Below are 22,362 nucleotides of genomic sequence, written 5' to 3'. Positions count from 1 at the left end.
ATTATGAATGCAGTCTTGTTCTAAACTGTTTAAACATGATTGCATTCATAATTCAATATATAGTTTTTTGTGGGACAATACACAAATCCATTTATTATTATCAGTTGACAAAAATTTTCATCATATAGTCTTATAATTTGTGTTTAAACTAAGCAGTTAAAGCTCAATAGTTTTCAAAATTAATACCATCAATTAAATTAATCTATTTGAGGTCTTATTCAGAATAAATAAAATAAAAATAGCCTTTATTTTCTGCTGCAATTTACAAGCATGATTAATTATTAACAATTATAAAGTAGTAATATTCATTTCAAGTAGTAGTCGCCTCTACGGCGTAGGCCTCTCCTAAATCCTTCCAGCAGTTTCTACCCCATGTCATCCTCATCCATAGGGTTCCACATCTCTCATTAAATATATCTCTCCATCTTTTATTTGGTCTTCCTCTTTTCCTTTTCCTGTCTCTCGGTACCCACTCTGTTAAACGTTTCGTCCATCTATGTACCTGTATGTCTGCATACATGTCCTACCCAGTGCCACTTAAGTAATCTGGTCCTTTTGCTCGCGTCTATTACCATTGTTGCCTTCTTATTGTTTGTATTATTTACCTTGTCCGATAATTTGAGGCTGAGCATGCTTCTTTCCTTTTTCCTCTGACTGATGGCTATGCTTTCCTCGTCTTCCTTTCTTAGGGACCACGTCTGACAACCATATGTAAGGCATGGCAGTATTGCAACTTCAAAAACCTATTTTCTTTATTGCTATAATTCATATTTTTATTTTTCATTTTCCTTTAGTGACCAATATTTCTTCCAGCTTAAAGATAATTCTCTTTTTTATTTCCTTTTCCATGTTGTTTTCAAAAGATATTAGCTGTATACATATTCAATTTTTTCATTATCTACTATTATTTCAAATGGTTCCCCGTTGCTCAGAATTTTGGTCTTGGATTTATTCATTGACAATCCTTTCTTTTGACTTTCTGTTGCTAGTTCGGTTATCATACTTTCCAATTCTGTAGAGTTTTCTACAAAAATTACAATATCATCTGCAAAGTGTAAGTAGCTTAGCATTTCTCCGTCAACCCTTATTCCTTTCTTATCCCAATCTAGTTCTCTAAAGATGGATTCAAGGACAGCAGAGAAAATTTTTGGGGACAACGGGTCCCCTTGTCTCACCCCATTTTGAATTTGGAATTCTTCTCCTTCACATTCAAGTCTTATCTTGGATTTACACTTTTTGTAAATATTTTTAATATTGTTGACGTATTTTTATTCGACTCCTTGCTGTATAAGTGTTGTCCATATAGCTTTGAAATATAGAGAATCAAAAGCTTTTGTATAGTCTATAAAACACATGTTACATATAGTTTTCCTATATTCTTTTGATTTTTCAATTAGTTGTGTTACTACTTGTATGTGATCTATAGTTGAGTAGTTTTTTCGAAAGCCTGCTTGTTCTCGAGGTTGATTTTCCTCAAGTGTTTTCGTTAATCTTCCTAGCATGATCTTAGCGAAGATTTTATATAGGTTTGTTATTAGACTTATTGAGAATAAGGTAGATAAATTATTAATTGGCCAAGTGCGAGTTGGACTTGTGCACAAAGGGTTCCATACCATTATAGGACGGAAGAAGGCAAAAAATTGTGTTTTTGTATGGGAGCCCCCTTTAATATTTATTTTAATTTTATTATTTATTATTAAAGTACAAAATAATAATTAAGGATTTTGTAAATTATTCAAGTGCCAACCTTTTGCCATTATTGATTAGAAGCACAAAAGGTTAAAAAAATCATGTTTGTTGTACGAGATAAATATTGCTTTTTTTTATTATTGTTGTTATAGCGGCAACAAATATACACAATCTGTGAAAATTTCAGAAGTTAGCTATAGCATTTTTTGAGATGCAGCCTGGAGACATACAGACAGACATAAAAGTCTTAGTAATAGAGTCCCGTTTTACCCTTTGGGTACGGAACCCTAAAAAGCAAAAAGAAAGAAATATTTTTAATAGCTTGCTATTTAAAATATATATATATATATATATATATATATATATATATATATATACAAGAATTGCTCGTTTAAAGATATAAAATTAAACAAAATGTTTGATGCAACTACCATACTTTAAGCAAGTAGCCATATTTTTTTTCATGTTGAAAATAAATTGGAATAAGAAAACAGGTTTTTGACTAGAGAATAACAAGTAACTCAGTATAAATTGATGTCCATTTGAGCATAACAGCTAATAAAATATTCATTGTCACTCTATAAAGGTGCCAGACCTACTTGCTATTGAAATCTATGCACTGGTAGAACCTCTGTAGCGTTCAGAATTGAATTGAATTTTTGCAACTGACCTTAGAGTTCATTGTAAATGTATGTTGCTGTATATATAATTGGAATCTCGGAATCGGCCCCATCGATTTTCATGAAATTTAGTATATAGGGGGTTTCAGGGGCGATAAATCGATCTAGCTAGGAATCATTTTTATTAGAAAATGTCATTTTATTCGTGTTTTATCGAATACCGAGCTAAGCTCGGTCAAATAGCTAGTTATATTTATAAATAAATTCTTATTTTTAAAGCACAACACGACAAAATATCATGAATCAAAATTCAAATCATAAATCAAAATGATGTTTTGTTCAACACCTGGGCCACTGTAATCTGTATGCATTATACAACCAGGTACTATTGTTATACAGTATGAATACATAAACAATAAGACTATTATAGCGATTCTGATGCTGGGGGACGCTATATATATATATTATATTATATCTTAGTACCTGGATGACCGACCTTTACTCGGTATAGCAAACACTCATTGACTTCGTGTTACTTAATAACGCCATCTGCTGGTCGTTAAAACAATTAGTTGCTTACAAAATAGTATTATTATTCGCCAATAGATGTCAGGAAGAGTCATATTTTTCAGTTTATCGATTATCGATAAAACACGAATAAAAAGACATTTTCTGAAAATGATTCCTAGCTAGATCGATTTATCGCCCCCGAAACTGTTGCCCGCGACTTCGTCCGCGTGGACTTTATAGCGCGCGGTGTCAACAAAATTTGTGTCCAATTTAAAAACTTTTTAAAACCCTGGTAAGTGGTACCCCTCTTAGGGCCGCACTACACCGGAATGGCAGCGCTGAAAGTGCTCGCCTCGCCGCTGCCATTCCGGTGTAGCGTGGCCCTTAATTAATCAAAATACTCAAAAACAGCTATGCAGTGTGCACATAATCTATACTAATATTATAAATGCGAATGTATCTCTGTCTGTCTGTCTGTCTGTCTGTGAGTCTCGCTTTCACGCCAAACGCCAAAAGTATCTCTGTCTGTCTGTCTGTCTGTCAGTCTCGCTTTCACGCCAAACGCCAAAACTACCGAACCGATTGTAATGAAATTTTGTATACAGATAGTCTAAAGCCTGAGAAAGGACATAGGCTACTTTTTTACTGGAAAAAAGGGTTGTAAGGGGTTGAAAATGCGTAAATTTGTTCAAATTAAGTTAGTTCCAACAATTCATAATAGATGGCGCCGTGCGTCTTCTACATCGCGCTGACGCTTGTTCAAAAGTCTTCCTATAAGACGTGGTATCATCTTACATTTAAGTTTCGATTTTTTTCGATTGTTATATCTATTCTACGGTATTAAATAACTCAGTACTTTATCTGTGCAGTGACGTAACCTTAAATCTATCAATGATAAATAGTTTATGGGTAAAGTTGTGTAATTGGAGGGCTAAATAAATTTTAAAATTTGGCATAAAATATAAAGTTTAATATAAAAAAATGAAATACTTATTGTGTGCACACTGCACAGCTGTATTGATTTAAGGGGTACCAGGGTTTTTTATAAAAGCTTTTGACACCAATTTTATTGACATCGCGCGCTATAATCTGAAGTCCACGCGGACGAAGTCGCGGGCAACAGCAACAGTGTTACAATAAAGTAAAAAATAAAACGCCATCTGTTGAATCGTATTAGAACTAAATTGTTCATTCCATCGATATATTTCTGGATTTTTTATAATATTATACATAAAATATGTTTAAGATTTTTGAAATTTCATTTTAATACACATCCAAGACCCAGGAACATTGAAAACTTTTTGTTCCGCCTGCGGGACTCGAACCCAGGACCCCCGGGATGAGCGCTGGCCACGCGCAATGCGAATTCATTTTCATCGAAATTTTCATGGAAATAAGATATTTTCCCACATCAAAATGTAGCCTATGTCCTTTCTCAGACTCTAGAATAACTGTATACAAAATTTCATTGCAATCGGTTCAGTAGTTTTGGCGTGAAAGCAAGACAGACAGACAGACAGACAGAGATACTTTCGCATTTATAATATTAGTATGGATAGTATGGATTAGAAATGCAGTAGGAGGTCTACATAAGATAAGATAGATTGATTATTATTATACCAAGTGATAATATTATTAAACATAATATTCTAACGTATTAAAAACTATAAACAAAAACATACTAACTAATAAGTATGATTAGTTCTATGTTACAATAAAGTAAAAAATAAAACGCCATCTGTTGAATCGTATTAGAACTAAAATGTTCATTCCATCGATATATTTCTGGATTTTTTATAATATTATACATAAAATATGTTTAAGATTTTTGAAATTTTATTTTAATACACATCCAAGACCCAGGAACATTGAAAACTTTTTGTTCCGCCTGCGGGACTCGAACCCAGGACCCCCCGGATGAGCGCTGGCCACGCGCAATGCGAATTCATTTTCATCGAAATTTTCATGGAAATAAGATATTTTCCCACATCAAAATGTAGCCTATGTCCTTTCTCAGACTCTAGAATAACTGTATACAAAATTTCATTGCAATCGGTTCAGTAGTTTTGGCGTGAAAGCAAGACAGACAGACAGACAGACAGACAGAGATACTTTCGCATTTATAATATTAGTATGGATAGTATGGATATGTGTATATATATATATATATATATATATATATATATATATATATATATATATATATATATATATATATATATATATATATATATATATATATATACAAGAATTGCTCGTTTAAAGATATAAGATAAGATATATAAAATTCTCGTGTCACAATGTTAGTCACCGTACTCTTCCGAAACGGCTTAATACTGATTTTTACCAAATTTTATGTGCATATTCTGTAGGTCTATCGGCTACTGGGTACTTTTTTTTATTGATACTTATCAAGTATAGTAAATTATTACAATTCGAGACTGACGGCGACCATTGTTTGTGCGACGGGATAGCGATGGACGTTGCCATGGTGACATACTTATTTAGTCACTTCAATAAAATAATATGGGCGAAATCTATACTTCTATACTAATATTATAAATGCGAAAGTATCTCTGTCTGTTTGTCTGTCTCGCTTTCACGCCAAAACTACCGAACCGATTGTAATGAAATTTTGTACACAAATAGTATAAAGCCTGAGAAAGGACATAGGCTACTTTTTAACTGGAAAAGGGAGTTGTAACGGGGTGAATTTGCGTGAATTTGTTCAAATTAAGTTAGTTCCAAAAAATCATAATAGATGGCGCCATGCGTCTCCTACATCGCACAAGCGCTTACTAAAAATGTTTCTATAAGAGGTGGTAAGGATAAAATATCTTTTTACGTTTTCTTTGAAGTAAGTTAAGAAGAGTTGATGTTCGACTTCAACCCCACTCCCCAGTTTTCAACCCCCTACGCAAAAATTGGGGCGTTTTATGTGTGACGTGTCTGTCTGTCTGTAAAGAGTAAACATTGAAGTTTGAAGTAAGCGTACCGGGGAAGCACCTATGTCGTGCAAATTTTGCAATTTTCAGTAACGTAGCCAACATGGTTCAACGGGAACTACTGCGCACTATAAGCTGAAGTCCCGGTGGCGGCGGGCGGAAAGTCGCGGGCAACAGCTAGTACTTTATATGGCAAAGAAACGTTTGCCGCGACAGCTAGTAATACTATATACGAGTATATAACGTCCCCAGCATTAGAATCAGACAAATTGTCAAATGCCAATTTGAAGATACACAACGTTTAGGTTACAAATATTTATATAGATTTTTATTTTCCGAATAGATTAAAGCCATTTTTAAATGTATTTTATGGGTATAAGGGTGTGCATTTACAGTAGGTATGTCTATCCATTTTTAACATTTCAATTTGATTCATTCGATTTTTAGCATTTTATTGTTTTCCCATACATAAACAAATAAAATAAATAAATTTTCTTAAGATTGCCATATTAATTATTACACACTTGCTTTCGCTATATTATTATATTGATTGATGCAATACTACAGAATGTTTTCTTGTACATTTTTTTACCTTCTACCCTCATTTACTTTTTTTACCACGGTTTAGAGATTTTTCGTCACACAAAAAAAATTCATTTTCACGAGTTTCCCCATACAAAAGTTAAAATTATAGTATATATATATATATATATATATATATATATATATATATATATGTATATATATTTATATATATATATATATATATATATATTTAAATCGCCGAAGACTTGTTGCGTCTTTTCAAAGTCGAACCCTATGGCGTCTACCATTTCCAATGACTTTTTAATTGTTATTCGTGCGAATATAGTTACATTGCTGTCATGTGAATTCTATTGTCGACGAGAAATTTTGTTTACGTACGAAAATTAGATATTCAATTTGAAATAATTCTCGCTGGTTTTTTGCTTCCGTTCTCGATGGAAATCATGTGACACATTGTATATTTTTGTATTCGTTCCATGCATTTAATCGTTTTTCCTACATCCATTTAAATGTATGGATATATTGATACCGTATATTGTACTATATTAATTCCATGCATTCTACTAATTAAATGACTCCTTACTATATTTGAGATTATATCGGTACCGTATATTATTTTTGTATGTACGCCATAAACTGTTGAGTTTGTTGCTTCCTCCTAACCTTATATGTTATATCGATACATACATAGGTATCTATATAATAGATCCCAATAAATTCATTGCGTGATGTGGTCTCTGTCTACCCCAATGAGGTTTATACGTGGGAGAGCCATGCTTCGGCACGAATGGGCCGGCTCGACCGGAGAAATACCACTGTTTACCGGAGGCCCAATTCTCTTTCCTATCCTCCCCTATTCCTTTCCCTTCCCATCCCTACCCTCCCCTATTACCCTATTCCCTCTTAAAAGGCCGGCAACGCACCTGCAGCTCTTCTGATGCTGCGAGTGTCCATGGGCGACGGAAGTTGCTTTCCATCAGGTGACCCGTTTGCTCGTTTGCCCCCTTTTTTCATAAACAAAAAAAAAAAAAAAAATGAGGGACAGGAGTGACGATATGTATGTATGAATAGAGAATCATCCCTCTTTATGAAGTCGATTAAAATGAAATACTTATTTCTATAACTTGGAGTACATAACAGACATTAAAAACAAGTTATCCCTATATTACATAGTTTAATTAAATTTTAAATTATAATTAGGTAAGTCCGCTAGGCTAACTAAAAAATATTAAGGATAATTATGATAGATATGATAATTATGTGAGCGTGTTTCTTCTGAACTTAAGTATGAACACAAAATAAAACAATTGTTCCGGTAGTAGGTATTTTTAAGTTTTATTGTTTAAAATCAAGTAGGTACAATAATAAACCCATAGTCATAATAATCAAAGTGTCGGACAAATCAAATACACCGGAATAGGAACATAAAAGTAATTTAAGAAATTAACAATTTTAAGAACGACCAGTTGAGAGGCTAATTTACTGTGACATTGACTATAATTAACTTGTGTATGTAAGCAATACTAGTTTTCAATCGTGGCTCTGCCCACGTGACAAGTTGATAAAATTTAACAAATTGAAATTCGTTATTAGCCGTTTAGGCGTTAAAAAAATAAAACAAAAATGCTTAGAAAAATATTAACCTGAAGAATCACATATCAGACATACCTATCAGTACAAAGTCTCAAAAAAGGCCCTTTAGGCGTCGAAAAGAAAAATAAAAACGCTTAAAAAATTATTAACGCACCTATCAAAAATAAGATAAATCAGTCCAAAATCTCAAAAATTTACACAATTACACAAAAATTACACAACAATATATATACTTTGTTTGTAAATTTAAATTATGGTTATTATCTATAATAGTACCTATTATTTCTGTTCATTTGTTTTGTACAAAAAGAGGACGGTATTTGATTATAATACAAGTTCACAATAATAATAAATTTTTTCGTAAGTAGTAGGTTAACGCGCGCGCGTAAACAAACACGACGCGACGTTGCGTTCTGTGCTGTGACAGTCATAGTCAATCATGGTTGTCGTGATTGATGTAGATCGTTTCGATCGTTTTTTGTATTGTTTATTGTATCTTCTTCTTCCTAGTCGTATCCTCATGGCTGAGGGACGTGACCACCAAAATTTGCTTTTTGGGATAGGGCTCTCCACTTGTCTCTATTTTTGGCCTGATGAAATGCCTCCTGGAACGTGCAGTCAGCAGCCTTGACAATCGCGTCTGTCCATCGTGTAGCCACTCTGCCTCTTTTCCCCTCTAATTGCCCAGCTAGTATGAGACTCTCAAGATTATTAGGCTCCCGGCGGGCTATGTGGCCAAAAAAGGCAAGTGATCGTTGTAGACAAAGCGTGGACAGGCGGGTGGTAATTTTGAGTTGCTGAAGTATAGACGTGTTGGTCCGGTGTGCGGTCCAAGGGATGCCGAGCATTTTACGCCAGCACCACATTTCAAAAGCGTCAATCTTAGCTCGAGTACGTGCTTTTAGTGTCCATGTCTCGGAGGCATATAAAAATATTGAAAAGATTAGGGAACGCATTAGTGTTATTTTTGTGCTACGATAGATGTTCTTATTCTTCCATATCTTTTCTAAGCGCCCAACCGCAGATTTAGCCATCTGAGCCCGTCGGACTGAGCCTCTCGCAGTTAACATTGTTGCTAATCAACGATCCCAGGTAGACAAACTCCTCTACGGGTTGGAGATCTTGTAGTAAGGATGTCTTTTGTATTTGGTTCAGCTTATCGATGTACATCAGTTTGGTTTTATTGCGATTGATTTGGAGGCCAAAGTCTCGACTAATCTTTTCGAGCCGCGCTAGAAGTTCAGCAAGTTTCACTTCGCAAGTACTTATAAGCGTGGTGTCGTCAGCGAACCTTAGGTTGTTGAGAAGGTATCCGTTAATTTTAATACCATCCTCCCAATCTTCCAACACTCGACGCATTATATATTCGCCTACGAGGTTGAACAGCTGTGGAGAGAGGATGCAACCCTGTCTGACACCACGCTCTGTAGCAAACGGCTCTGACAGATCATTGTCTAATCGCACCCTTGATCGACCTTCCAGATAGAGGTTTTGTACCAAAAATATGAGATGATCGGGGACGCCCAACTCTCTCATCACCTCCAGCATTTTGGACCAGACGATGCAGTCAAAGGCCTTAGCGTAATCCACAAAACAGAGTACTATTGGGACATTGAATTCTCTGCTCTTTTCTATCAGCTGACGGATGTTTAGGATTTGTTCTCGGGTACCCCTGCCCTTTACGAATCCCGCCTGCTCTTTGGATATCTGTCTAGTTATATAGTGTGCCAATCTGTTGTTTATAACATGGAGAAGAATCTTACTGGCGTGTGAAATTAGTGAGATGGTCCGATAATTTCCACACTTTTTAGTCGACCCTTTCTTATGTAGTGGTATCACGAGAGATTCTGTCCAATCGTCTGGCCACTGTCCTGTTCTCCATACTTTAAGACATATTGAATGCATTACTCTAATTCCAGACTTACCCAAGCTCTTAAGCACTTGTGCCTGTATACCATCTCCACCGCAAGCTTTTGTTTTGAGCTTATTAATAGCTGCTTCTACTTCATGGAGAACGATGTCGGGTTCTTTATCTGTAAAATCTAATCTAGTGTCAGGTTCATCAGCATCATATTTGTACAGGTCTTGGCAGTAGTTCCTCCATCTTGTCATCACTTGTTTCTTGTCTAAAATCAGGTTACCCTTTTCATCTTCTATTTAATTTTTTTTTTATTTTACAATTTATGTACACACAAATAGAAGTTAACAAACCAGCTTAGAACTAAAAATATGTTTGTACAAAGGTACATCTTATTCCAAAATGGAATGTCTTCCAGAAGACCTGACTGAAAATAGGAATGAGTGATTGTAAAAATATAATATGCAAAAATTAGTGTCTATGTTCCAAGATTTTGATTTTCGTTCCCGTGTGAGAATTTTCACCTTTTGGAACATGTCTCTTGGATGTAGGGTATCAGAGTGTGTTTGTATATCTCTACATATGGAATTGATATATGCATTCTTGTCATGTCTACAGAGACGCTGTACTAGTGAGTCAAGTTCAGAGTATCGCTGTTGTTCTTCCTTTGAACGAATTCCTCCAGTCTTTAGAGCCTTTCTTTGTGCGATTGCCTCCCAAGTGGTCATCCACTCAGATCTAGGGTGTTTTACTTTCCGTCCATTTGTGATTGTTCTAGTTGTCTCTTCTAATGCGGCCTTAAGCTGATTCCATGATGTATTGGCTGAGTCAAATGGGCAACTGTCCAGTCAAGTTTGTAGTGTGTCCTCAAAAGCTTTCGCTTCTTGTGTTAGAAGAATATTTTTGGATGGTGGAGGCTTTGAAACTACTTTGAGGCGGACTCTGTATTGAGCTATTAACAGCTGATGGTCGCTGCCACAATCTGCACCCGGAAAAGTCTTTGAGAGAGTTATGCACGACTTCCATCTGCTGCTGATTAATATGAAGTCAATCTGATTTTTATGACCTGTTGGCGATCGCCATGTCCATAAGCGTCTTGGATGTTGTTTATATGCCGTGTTAGTTACGAATAGTCCTTTTTCAATGCAAAACTCTAACAACATCTCACCTCGACTGTTGCGGGCTCCTAAGCCGTATTCCCCAATAACATTCCTTAGGTGTTGATCATTATCAGTGTGCCCTATCTTAGCATTAAAGTCTCCCAGGATGATAGTACATTCCTTCTTTGGTAACGCTTTGCAGGTTAATTCTAGCTCGTGGTAAAATTCCTCCATCTCTTCTTCGGTGGCTACAGTGGTCGGCACATAGACCTGTACAAAGTTAATTGGGTGTGGATGGGCTGAAATTTTTAAGGATATAATTCTATTGTTGATGGTATTATACCCCAATACCTTGTCTCGTAGCCAGCTAGCAACTATGAAGCCCACACCACTAAAACTATTGTCTTGCCTGTCAGAGTAGATTACCATATTTCCTTCAGGTGTGATGTGGTATCCGTTATCTTTGACATGGGTCTCACTCAATCCTAGTATAGCCAGATTATAGCGCTCCATCTCCGCTTCAACAACTTCGGTTTTTCCTGGCCTTAAAAGTCCACGGACATTCCAGGTTCCTATTGTTATTGCCCTTCCCTTGGGTGTTAGTTTGCTAGAGTAAGATGTTATGTTTCCAACAGTAGCAGAGTTTCTGCAAGCAGCCTGCTGGTTAACTGACCTGCAGCCGGTAGCCAATTTCACACCAGTCGGCCCGGAACTAAGCTGGCGCCGAGCGTTAGTCGGGTCGCATGACATCATATTATCTCTGGTGGCGTTCTTAATCATGGTGGTTTTCTTGGGATTATAGTCGCGGTAGTTTCCCGTTGCTTTCCGCGCTAGACTTTTTGAGGGTATTTAGTCCTCAAGGCCACTACTGCCTAGGAGTCAGGTTATCATATCCGCCGCCTGAGACTCGGCGTTGTTACTCGTTTAGCACCACCCGGGGGACACGTGTAGGGTAGTAAAAGGTAATTCCTACGGACGCGAGTAACCACCACCCCCGTTTATTGTATCAAGTTTGATTAATTTTAAACATTGATTTAATTTGTAATCTAATTTTAATTGCCTGAAATGTAAAATCAGCGATATGCGATCAGTAGTTGGGAAAGGGTCCGGTGGCTTTAACACAGGTTATACTGTAACCTAGCTAAGCTGCCGGTTGCGATCTTAACATTCTAATATAAAAAAACCATTGAAAATAAAATAATTTGCATGTTGTAATTGTCTAGATTAAGGTTTTTATGTTATCGAGCTGAATAAAAGTACATTATTATTATTATAAGTATGCCATCACAGTTACTATAAATCTTGTCAAGGGTGTCGATTTATGAATGAAGAAAGTCACCAAGTCAAGATTTTAAAAAAATCTCAGAACACTGTACAGTGTACAGCCTAGCCCATGACCCGGTAACCACTTGACGTTGAGTTTCGATGCACTTGTTTGGGCTATTTTCTCATTACCGTGGCTTTCTAATAGTGAAAGAATTATTTAAATTGGTTCAGTCTCGTAACTCGTAAGTTAAATAGTAATAAGCAAACGATTAAATATTTCGTCTCTACAATATTAGTAAGTATAGATATTTAAAAATACATTAGTCCCAACCCAATTCGCAGTCTAAACTCAGTCACTGATGGGCTTTTGTTTAAAATATACAATAGGTAAGTACTTATCAAAGAAAATCATATACGTAGGTATGTAGGTAGGGACATAGTAGTTAATACAACCGATCCAAAATACTTTTAGACAGGTAAGTATATAAACAGTTCAACAACAAACAGGACACTGGACGTCAGGATAATGATCGTAAATTGCATATTTATTTGTAAATAAATATGCTGCACCAGAAAAATGAAGATTTATATAGCGATTTTATGTTCTTTCGTTTCATAGGTAGAACAAAATGATTTGTAATAATATTGATATTATTCTTGGTCGTTGCACCACAATTAAAACATTTTTTTTTGTATTACAAAATGGGTCGACGGCCAAGGCCATTTTATTTTGTCTTTAAAATAGTTTTTAAAATCACTTCTTTTAAAAAAAACGATCTACATGAATCACGACAACCATTGACACGACAATCTAACACTGAAAGAATTTTTCAAATCGGACCAGTAGTTCCTGAGATAAGCGCGTTCAAATAAGCCCTTTCAAATAATTTCCCTCCGTTTTTTCCACATTTTCCTCTATTCTTCTATATCTTCGCTCCTATTATTCTTAGCGTGATAAAATATTGCTTATAGCCTTCCTCGATAAATGGGCTATCTAACACTGAAAGAATTTTTCAAATCGGACTAGTAGTTCCTGAGATTAACGCGTTCAAACAAACAAACAACCTCTCCTGCTTTATAATATTGAAGTGTAGATAACATTTTTACTACTTTTCTTACTATTCTACTACTATTTTTCGAAAATGTGTCAAATAACTACCTAATTGTAATATCGACATTACATCGATTCGATATATTTGTTCCTGTTTTCCTGAAATACAGTTACAGATTTGATCATTATTCTGAATGATCGTCATTATATTTTTAGGGCTATTCAGGAAAAAGACGTTCGGGAAAATGAGGACTTACAAATGTTGCGGGCCTTTATAACTTGGTATAAAAAAAGTAGTGAAAAACAGACAAATGTTGGCACACGTCGAGAAATGTAAATGACGTCTTATTTGGAAATTTTTGTAGAACGTATTTCAAAGAGAGAGAGAGAGCATAAAACGAAGACCTCTATCCACACCAAAGCACTGCGATCAAATAAAGTGAGCCAGCAGATTTTATCGCAAAATAGGTTTCAACCCGTCACGTTGAGTATATCGGCAAGGCATTCAAAACAAACAATGCGCAGGACAATGACGCGAATTTTATGAACATTTTAAAAATATAATTTTTAGTTATTTAATGTAAGTTGATGTGTTATTTGTTGGTATCGGATTCTTCTCTTCTTTATCTTCAAATTAACATTAAATTTTTAATCCTTTCTAGCTCATTTTTTTTTAATAAATAATAAATTGTGAGCGGCAGTATCGAAACGACACGCAAAAATTTCATAATGTGGTACTTTTTTTTATAATAACTTTTGAAATAATAACTCTACTTTCAAATAGTTTTAGCAGTATTTTTGTAAGTTAATTAGACATTGAAATGTGTAATGTTACATCAAATTCACGAAGGCGTTGTGAACCCAACTTTGAAGACATGAATTTAGTCTCTCTCAAATATTCGCCCCACTACACAATATTTATACCACAAGCGTCATTACGTCCGCGCTGGCCGGCAAAAAATATAAACAAAAACATGCCCTTGCATGTCGCGTGCGAACTCCGCCCCCTCACCTCTGTCACCCCCGCGTTTCCTCTGGGACGATGTCGTTTTGTGGGACGTAATTAAATCACACATTAGAATTGATAAAAACTTTATTATATACAGGAATCCACATTATCGGCGTGTTATACGTAAACAAAGTATCGAATATACGCCACCGATATACGGCGCACAGTAGCGACCTCCAAAATTCGCGCGCCAAATAGCGGAACTAAGAAATACGCCGAAAAGCACTCCGGTGACAAAACAACGTCCATGCCAATATTTCACCCAGCCATTGTACTAACCTTAACACTACTTCTGGCTGAATTTGAGAGAAAGTCAATCTTGCGTCCGTATACAGGATGCAACAAGTCAGTCGGACGCAATATCATCGGTAAAAACCGCCATGTAGGACGTAATATCAACTCAGGGGTGGAAATATATATATATATATATATATATATATATATATATATATATATATATATATTTTTTTTTTTTTTTTTATTTTTTTTTTTTTTCACTAAACTAAACTCATGTACAGTCTACGCAAAAGACTATGATAGACTCATGTCTAATCTTATAATCCTTAAGAAATACATTTTTTAATTTCTAGATCACAGGCGATGCCAATGAGGAGCAGATATTGACCGCTGGAGCGGTATACATGGAGAGGCCGGCTATGCTGACCAGAGTACTCAATGACTTGTACTATCTATTCCGTAGTACGGATAGATATAATGCCTACGTGGGCCGAGCCCTGTGTGTCGTTCTGAAAGCTATGGAACTACATGTGTCTGAGAAACATATACAGATCTCTGGAAGGTATGTACACAACCTGCCTTCAAGTTGTCATTTAATTTCAGTTTCATTCATTTCATTACAGTTAAGTAATTTATATTCGTCTCTGAGTGAGGCAGTCAGTGTAGTCTATAAAGCTATAAAGATTTCATCTTGTGATGTTACAATTACATTAGTTGTTAGGGGGAGAATAATTTCGTTATTTGTTCCATTCAGTGGATGTTTTATTAAAATAGTATTATTACTACTGTTATACTACTGCTACTGGCACTGCGTTTTGTTTTTCTGTTCTGTCTTTAAATATAATTTATTTAAAAATGCCTACAATTCTTTACGATGTCACTTTACGATAATGCAATAAAAGTGCCGATAAATTAAATTGACGCAATAAAGCCAAGATAATTAAAAGCCAGTGCAATTATATTTTTTATGTAAAAATATTTTCTGTTGTATGAACTCTAATGCTTCATTTACTGTTTACCCGGGTCGATTTTAGTCGCGTGGCAAGTCACCAATCGAGTCGCCTGTCCAAGCCGAATTTACACATTCTACAAAAATCGCCTGTGCCGCCCGAGGCCTGCGCTCGCTACAGTGCCGACAAACTATGTATTTGCAGCAAGCGATCGCTTGCGACTGAGCGTTTGCACGGCCGATTTTAGTCACCAGCCGCATGTGGCCATTGGCCCCACGACTTTGGAGCTTGCGGCTTTAGCCGCATGCGGCGTAGTCGAATTGCCATTTAGACGGTCGATTTTCAAATATTGACTTTATTATTTTTTAGACATGAGCATTTCTCAAAAAAAGTGTACTTTCTATCTAAATCTTTGTCCCACATTTTAAAATATGTTTTTCTATAAATAAAATAGATCGTTACCCGTTTCTATTAAATTGTATACGTATTAAGTTAAATAAATTCAGTAAAAAACATTTACAAATTAGAATTATATTAATAAATTATTAACTATAAAAATATTTTGAAAATCGGTCTAATCTAGTCGTATGAAAAGTGAAGTGTCCCAATTTCATACCTTCCCAAACAATTGATTGTATTTGTAAGGCCTTGCGGAAATTTTTGGAACAACTTATGTATTTATTTAGGGCTGCAAGACCCTAAATCATTCAAAAAGAATATTTGGTCGTATTAAACCAAATTTATTTAATAAATAATGTTTTTATTGTATCGCGGAAGAAGTTCCTCTTTGAAATTCCTTTTTTGTGACTATATTTTTTAAAATTTTGGAGTCTATTTTGGTATAAATATGTTTCAGTATAGTGGCAAAATTGTTAAGCGCGATATCCATCTTATTTTCGTTTTGATATTTCTTTTACGTTCCACGTGCGCAAACATTTTATATCTGAAACCAACCTCTATTCCAAATTTTGTAGACATTTACCCATATCTTAAAATAAAAAAATCGGTAATATTTAAACATTTTTATTTTATCATATTTTCTAAAAAAGGGTACAATTTTTTTTTTAAACGCTCACATAATACCTGCGCATAAAGTTAATATACCTAGCGGAATAGAGCAACAATCTCGAGCTGTCAAACAAAACCGAAATTGGTTTCATCTGTGTGTAAAAATATGTGTACGTATGTCGTATACACTTACACAAGTATGATTGAACATGATTTCTATGAGATTAAATTGTCAACGTGCGGCACGTGCCGACTGGACGTCAAAAAAAGAGTGCTGCTGTCATGTATCACACGTCTCTTTTTACCACGCAGTGCTACTAATAGTCACATCTCTCTTGCTCAGGCCTTTGTTTTTTCTCTATTCCGCTAGGTATATTAACTTTATGAAAGTCAAATGATGACAGACTAGCCGTGTAATAATTGTCTAACAGTATTTAAGATTCAATAAAAAACTAAATCTATTTTCAATTTGACAACAGACTTCAACCATAAAAACGAAAGAGTACAATTCGTGTGTATAGGCTTGTCAGTCAAAATCTCCTAGTGTTTGTGTTGTAGTGTGTGTAATGTTTTATTTGTTAATTAAAAATGATTAATATACATTTTGTATTCTAATTCTTGACACATATTAAAGCGAAACTGCAATTCCGCGATTTGTAGGTGTTCAACCACATGTAATTCTTACCATTTTAGGCTGCGCCGACGCAAGCGAATGCGGTGGTGTAGTTTATATTCATGTTTATTGTAACGAGATCCGCCAATCTGTGGTTAGTTTACTGTGCACTAAATCTCGTGATTTAGCGCATGTATGTAATGTATGAACACTTTTTTGGTCTAACATCACTATAATTTGTTTACAGCGCTACACTATTCTACATAGTGAAGGGCAAGGAGAAACAGCGTATGGGTATGAAGCTGAAGCGGCGCATCATTACAGCTCTACTCGATGGTATGGACGCTCATCTTGGCGATGATACGATGATGAGAAACGGCTGCCTCACACTATGCCAGTTCAAGATACCAGTTGATGTGGTGGGTATTGATTTTATTAGTGTATTAACCGACTTCAGGAAAGGAGGGTTCTGAATTTGACCGTATACATATCGACGGGTGAAAGGGGAAGTGGCGTAACTTGAATTTTGGCCAAAATCACTTTTTAATTGATTGTTGTATAAAAAACAATTCTGCGTCGAATGGTCTATATCTCGTCGTTCTACGATAAATTCTAGTAAAGATACGACCATGGATTTTTACCACCTTTTAGCACAGACCTTAAAAAAAATTGTCGTAACTAGACGAAAAACTGCAATTTTTGGATAAAAGATATTACGAATTTTAGAAGTAAGTAAGTTATAAATTAGAAGATACGGCAATGCGTGAGAAATTAGAAAAAGATACGACACAGGTTTTTTAACGCTCGAGTTTGATTTGAATGAGTTACGACATTTCTGTCGCCTAAAATACAACATTCCCAAGGATACGACAATTTCGCTGCGGGAAATGTTGTGTACTTTTATAGTTATTACATTTTAAACACATAATTTTAATCTTAAACCTATACTTACAACCAACTAATATAGTTGAGTTATGTGTACAGAGATAAGTATCGCCATTTCATCTCCCTCCCGCCCCTCTATGATACCTTCGCCGGCGCTCCCTATATGCCGTTCTTAACGCCTTTTAGTTGTGCACGAGCGTCGATTTGAGAAAACGAGTTTGTTGCTGTATTCTTAACACTATTGTGTCAATGCACGTTTATTCGTGTCATAAATGAAGTTTAATCAAATTGTAGTGAAAGCAGTGTGGGCCTTTTTTGATGGGCAGGGCAACCCATCATGGGTGCCCCGGGTTGGGGATGTGCCTCAGTTAAGCTGAAGCACCCCGGGGGTATGTGGGACTATCACTCACTAAAACCACCTGCGGTTTGTCTTCAGCCGTATACGGAGGGATGTCCTGGATATGTCTAACACAGGACTCCCTCCACGACTGGACTTCCTTCAAAATAAGGGAACGCTTTGGCAAACTGAAGCATTCCCCTCGGCGCCGGGACTAGCTAAGCCAGTCAGGTTCCCATCCTGACCCGGAGCCGTGGATTAGACAGAAGTTTGGAGGTTCGCGTAACGACGCCTCCGTATTCCCATCCTACGCCAACGGAGCGGAACGGAGGATGGATCATCCTCTCGCACGCAAGGACGGTTTCGTAGAAAGGGACCGCCGCCTGCCGGGCCTCATCGCTCTCGAGCATGCAGCGAACCATGCTCGAGAGCGAGAGGTCCCGCCCAAGCACCACCAAAAATCATGGTGCTGCACGGCCCAACAAACGCACACCTCGAAGGTGTACTGGGCCGTGTTCTTCGCAGCACCGCACGCATGGCTGGCTGGCGTTGGCTCCCTCCTGGCGACATTACACAAGTACGCACCGAAACATCCGTGTCCAGTGAGTACCTGTGCAAGGCGGAAGGTGAGGGGTTTTCTTTTGCGGTGCCGCAAGAACTGGATACAGAGCCTAAGCAGTACGTTAACCGTACTGGGCCTGCGCCAGACCCTCACCCCACCTCCTCAACTGGGATAGCAGTGGCTGCTATCCCAGCTTTAGGACCCGACGGAGCTCCTCCCAATGTAGGTCTTCGCCCCGTGACCTCTCTGAAACGAGGAGGTGCAACTCGGCAGAGACCGTCGCAACAAGCTCTCACGCCGGGTTTTCCACCAGAGCAGTGGCTGCCGCCCAGGACCCTCACCGCAAAGCCCCGCTGCGCTCTTCGCAGCTGGGCCTCTCATATATTCTTACGAGCGGTGAGGGAATGCCCAAATTGAGGCACCGTACAGGGCTATCCTCCGACAGACTCCGGAGTATAGCCGCTTGCAGGCTTTGCTGGGCCCTCCTACATTAGGCAGAAGCCGGCCCAGCGCTGACGCCGCCCTCACGACCTTCGGTCCCAACTGTTGGAAATGTGGGCCGAAGGTCCACCTCCCGTCCAGGATGAGTCCAAGACATTTAAGCGTCAGACTCATCCTGGCCTCCGTCTCTCCGATAAGGAGTCGTGCTCCGGGTGGGGGGCCTCTCCTCCCGGGTCCGTGGATGAGTAGGGTTTCGGGCTTGCCTAGGCGTACCCGAAGCCCAAGCCACTGTATGCGGCTGACAATGAGGGATGCTCTCACCTCAGCCAGCCGCGCAGGTCTTCTCTCGGATTAAGACATAGGTGTGGTCGCAGTAACAGACGAGCACCATGCTCGAGAGAAGAGCACACCGCAGGACCCAGTCGAGGGCAAGAAACATCCAGATGCGAACCTTATGGGACACCGCACTCCACCTTCCTCCTCTCTAAGTACCCCAACCCGTCCTCGTAGAAAGTAGAGTGGGCCGGCTTCTAAAGTGTGCTCCAGAGTTGGCTCCAGTCTTAACACGTCTTTTTCGTTTCTCCTACACTTCTGGCATTGTCCCGGCTTCTTGCAAGACAGCTTTGGTGTACCCGATCCCCAAAATAGGTGACCGCTCATGTCTTTCCTACTATAGACCAATCGTTATAACCTCCGTATTCTCGGAGATTATGTAATCCATTATCAATAGCCAGCTCTTTCGATACTTAGGCGGCTTGGGATTACTAAGCGACAAACAGTACGGGTTCAGAAAGGGTCGCTCGGCTGGTGATCTCTTGGTGTACCTAACTCATCGTTGGGCTCAGGTGATTGAGTCGAAGGGAGAGACATTGGCTGTTAGTTTGGACATTACAAAGGCCTTTGATCGGGTTTGGCAAAAAGCGCTGCTATCAAAGCTTTCATAATATAGGCTCCCCGAGAATTAATGCAAATGGGTCACAATTTTCTTAGCAGATCAATGACATGTTACAGACCAACGGCATTTATTGCTATGCAAATGATAGTACAGTTAATTCCCTATATACCAGCTCCCCCCTTATTTTTCTAAATGTCATTGAGAGTCGAAACGAACTTGTGTCTGAAATAGAGAATTCACAGGAGAAAGTCTCTAAATAGTATCGACGTTACTTATTCCAATTCAACCCCGCCAAGATACAACTTTACGCGTTCACCACTAAAAAGTCACCAATAGTCATATTATATCTCCCCGTTTTCAAGGTACCTCTTTAACAATCTCCCCCAGCATTGAAATACTTGGCGTAAACATATCGAGCGAAGTCCAGTTCTGGTGTCATCTAGAGGGTGAAGCCAAGCTAGCCTCGAAAAAGCTTGGTGTTTTTAACAGAGCGAACAGTATTCCAGTCCGGGCTATCGTCTACAACTCTACAAGGCGCAGGTTCGGCTTTATATGGAATACTCTTCTCATCTCTGGACAGGGGCGCCAAATACCAACTACTCCCTTTGGATCGTATCCAACGAAGAGCCGCTAGAATTGTTGACTGGCATAGTATTTCAAACAGGCTTGACCCCTTGGAATTACGCCGAGATGTAGCTGCACTCTGATTCCTCTATCGGCTGTATCACAGGGAGTTCTCCTGCAACTTTTCGCCATCATTCTTCACGGTGGAAGACTGCCACTCATCACCTTAATGAGTTGCAGTCTTCCACCGTGCGTTTTTCACGTAATTTTCTGCTGCACACATGTAAAATTTCCTGTTTTCTTATATTATAAACAAATAACAGTAAATAATCGTTTTATTTCTCATAATGACATTCTTTTAAAACAAACAATTCATTTACTTTAAGATACAGCATTCAATTTTAACAACGTCTGTCGCCGATTTTGCACTTAAACCAAAAGTTGTAATGCAATTTAATTAAGTTAACAAGATACGGCAAAAAGAAATTTGTAGGGGCATATTATATTTCGTATAGATACAACAGATCCGTCGCTCAAAAAAAATTGCTTTTTTAAGTTGTCTGTACATTTCCTCTCAAAGATACAACTTTTCTGCTGCATAACATAGAAAAATATTTTATCGTAACTTGTTTAAAATCAATGAAATATCAACTTTAGAACAATTTGAACAAACTCATCGTATAGGCCTCAGATTAATATAAATACGTTCCAATTTTTAACGTTCTATGTTGATAAATATAGAAGTTATGAATTTTTAAAAAAGTTTTTTGGCTCTACTGTAAAGTTGGGTTTTTCGAGATACGCCACTTTTGCTTTCACCCGTCGATATGTTTTTTTTTGTTTGTTCACGGATAACTTCGCTTCGTTTGTTAGCCGATTTTGACGATTATTTATTTTATGGAAAGAGGATACTTCACAGGTGGTCCCATGATGAGGTTGCTGGTTGGAGTAGGGTTTTTTTGTTACGAATATCATCAATATTTCGTTTGCCGCCAAGTGTAGCCGTAGAGTATTTCGTTTCAATTGCTATGTCACACAGACATATGACAGCTATATTATGACATCTCTTTGACACGACAATGGTCACGAAAGCCCTACAGCTTCTCAGTGGTGAAAAATGTATAATAAGTAATATTATAAATTACTAGCTATTTGACCGAGCTTTGCTCGGTATTCGACAAAACACGAATTAAATCACATTTTCTGAAAATGATTCCTAGCTAGATCTATTTATCGCCCCCGAAACCCAATATGCCAAATGAAAATCGTTGGAGCCGATTCCGAGATTCCAATTACATATAAATATACAAGAATTGCTCGTTTAAAGATATAAGATAATATATCTATGGACTCTTCACATCACGTAAATCTGGACTCTAGCCACAATTCCCATATCCAGGTACCAGACAACGGATACACATAATATTATTTAATACACATGACTTAGGAAAATTAAAAAAAAAATGTTTTTCGTGGGATTCGAACCCGGGAGCCACAGGGATCGTCACAGGGATAATGTATGTCTATTTATTTTATATTTTAAGATAGCTTGTTGTTACGTCCTATAGACCCATCAGTCTATTCCCCATCTAACCAAAGATTTTCGAGAAACTCCTTAAACGTTTGTCAAGTGTTATCAGCCAGAAACATCATCCCCTAACAATTAACATCAATTTGGCTTCC

At 37.5% G+C, this 22,362-nt stretch overlaps 1 protein-coding gene and 1 long non-coding RNA gene across 2 annotated transcripts in view; one reads left to right on the top strand and one right to left on the bottom strand.

Moving 5' to 3' along the window:
* Positions 1-22,362, top strand: part of LOC121738338 (protein zer-1 homolog) — a 33,634-nt gene that overhangs the window by 1,276 nt on the left and 9,996 nt on the right. Inside the window, exons 2-3 of the mRNA XM_042130317.1 lie at positions 14,778-14,986; positions 17,243-17,414. Coding sequence (XP_041986251.1) covers positions 14,778-14,986; positions 17,243-17,414 — 381 coding nt within the window. The remainder of the gene's footprint in view (positions 1-14,777; positions 14,987-17,242; positions 17,415-22,362) is intronic.
* Positions 392-15,520, bottom strand: LOC121738341. Its single transcript, XR_006037275.1, has 3 exons — positions 15,508-15,520; positions 8,180-8,188; positions 392-494 (listed from the first exon to the last, which is right to left on the bottom strand). It is a non-coding gene; the product is annotated as an uncharacterized LOC121738341 (long non-coding RNA).

Source organism: Aricia agestis, chromosome Z (assembly GCF_905147365.1).
Source record: "Aricia agestis chromosome Z, ilAriAges1.1, whole genome shotgun sequence".
Taxonomy (NCBI): domain Eukaryota; kingdom Metazoa; phylum Arthropoda; class Insecta; order Lepidoptera; family Lycaenidae; genus Aricia; species Aricia agestis.
Note: the sequence above shows the minus strand (reverse complement) of the source record. Positions and strands in the feature narration are given on the sequence as shown.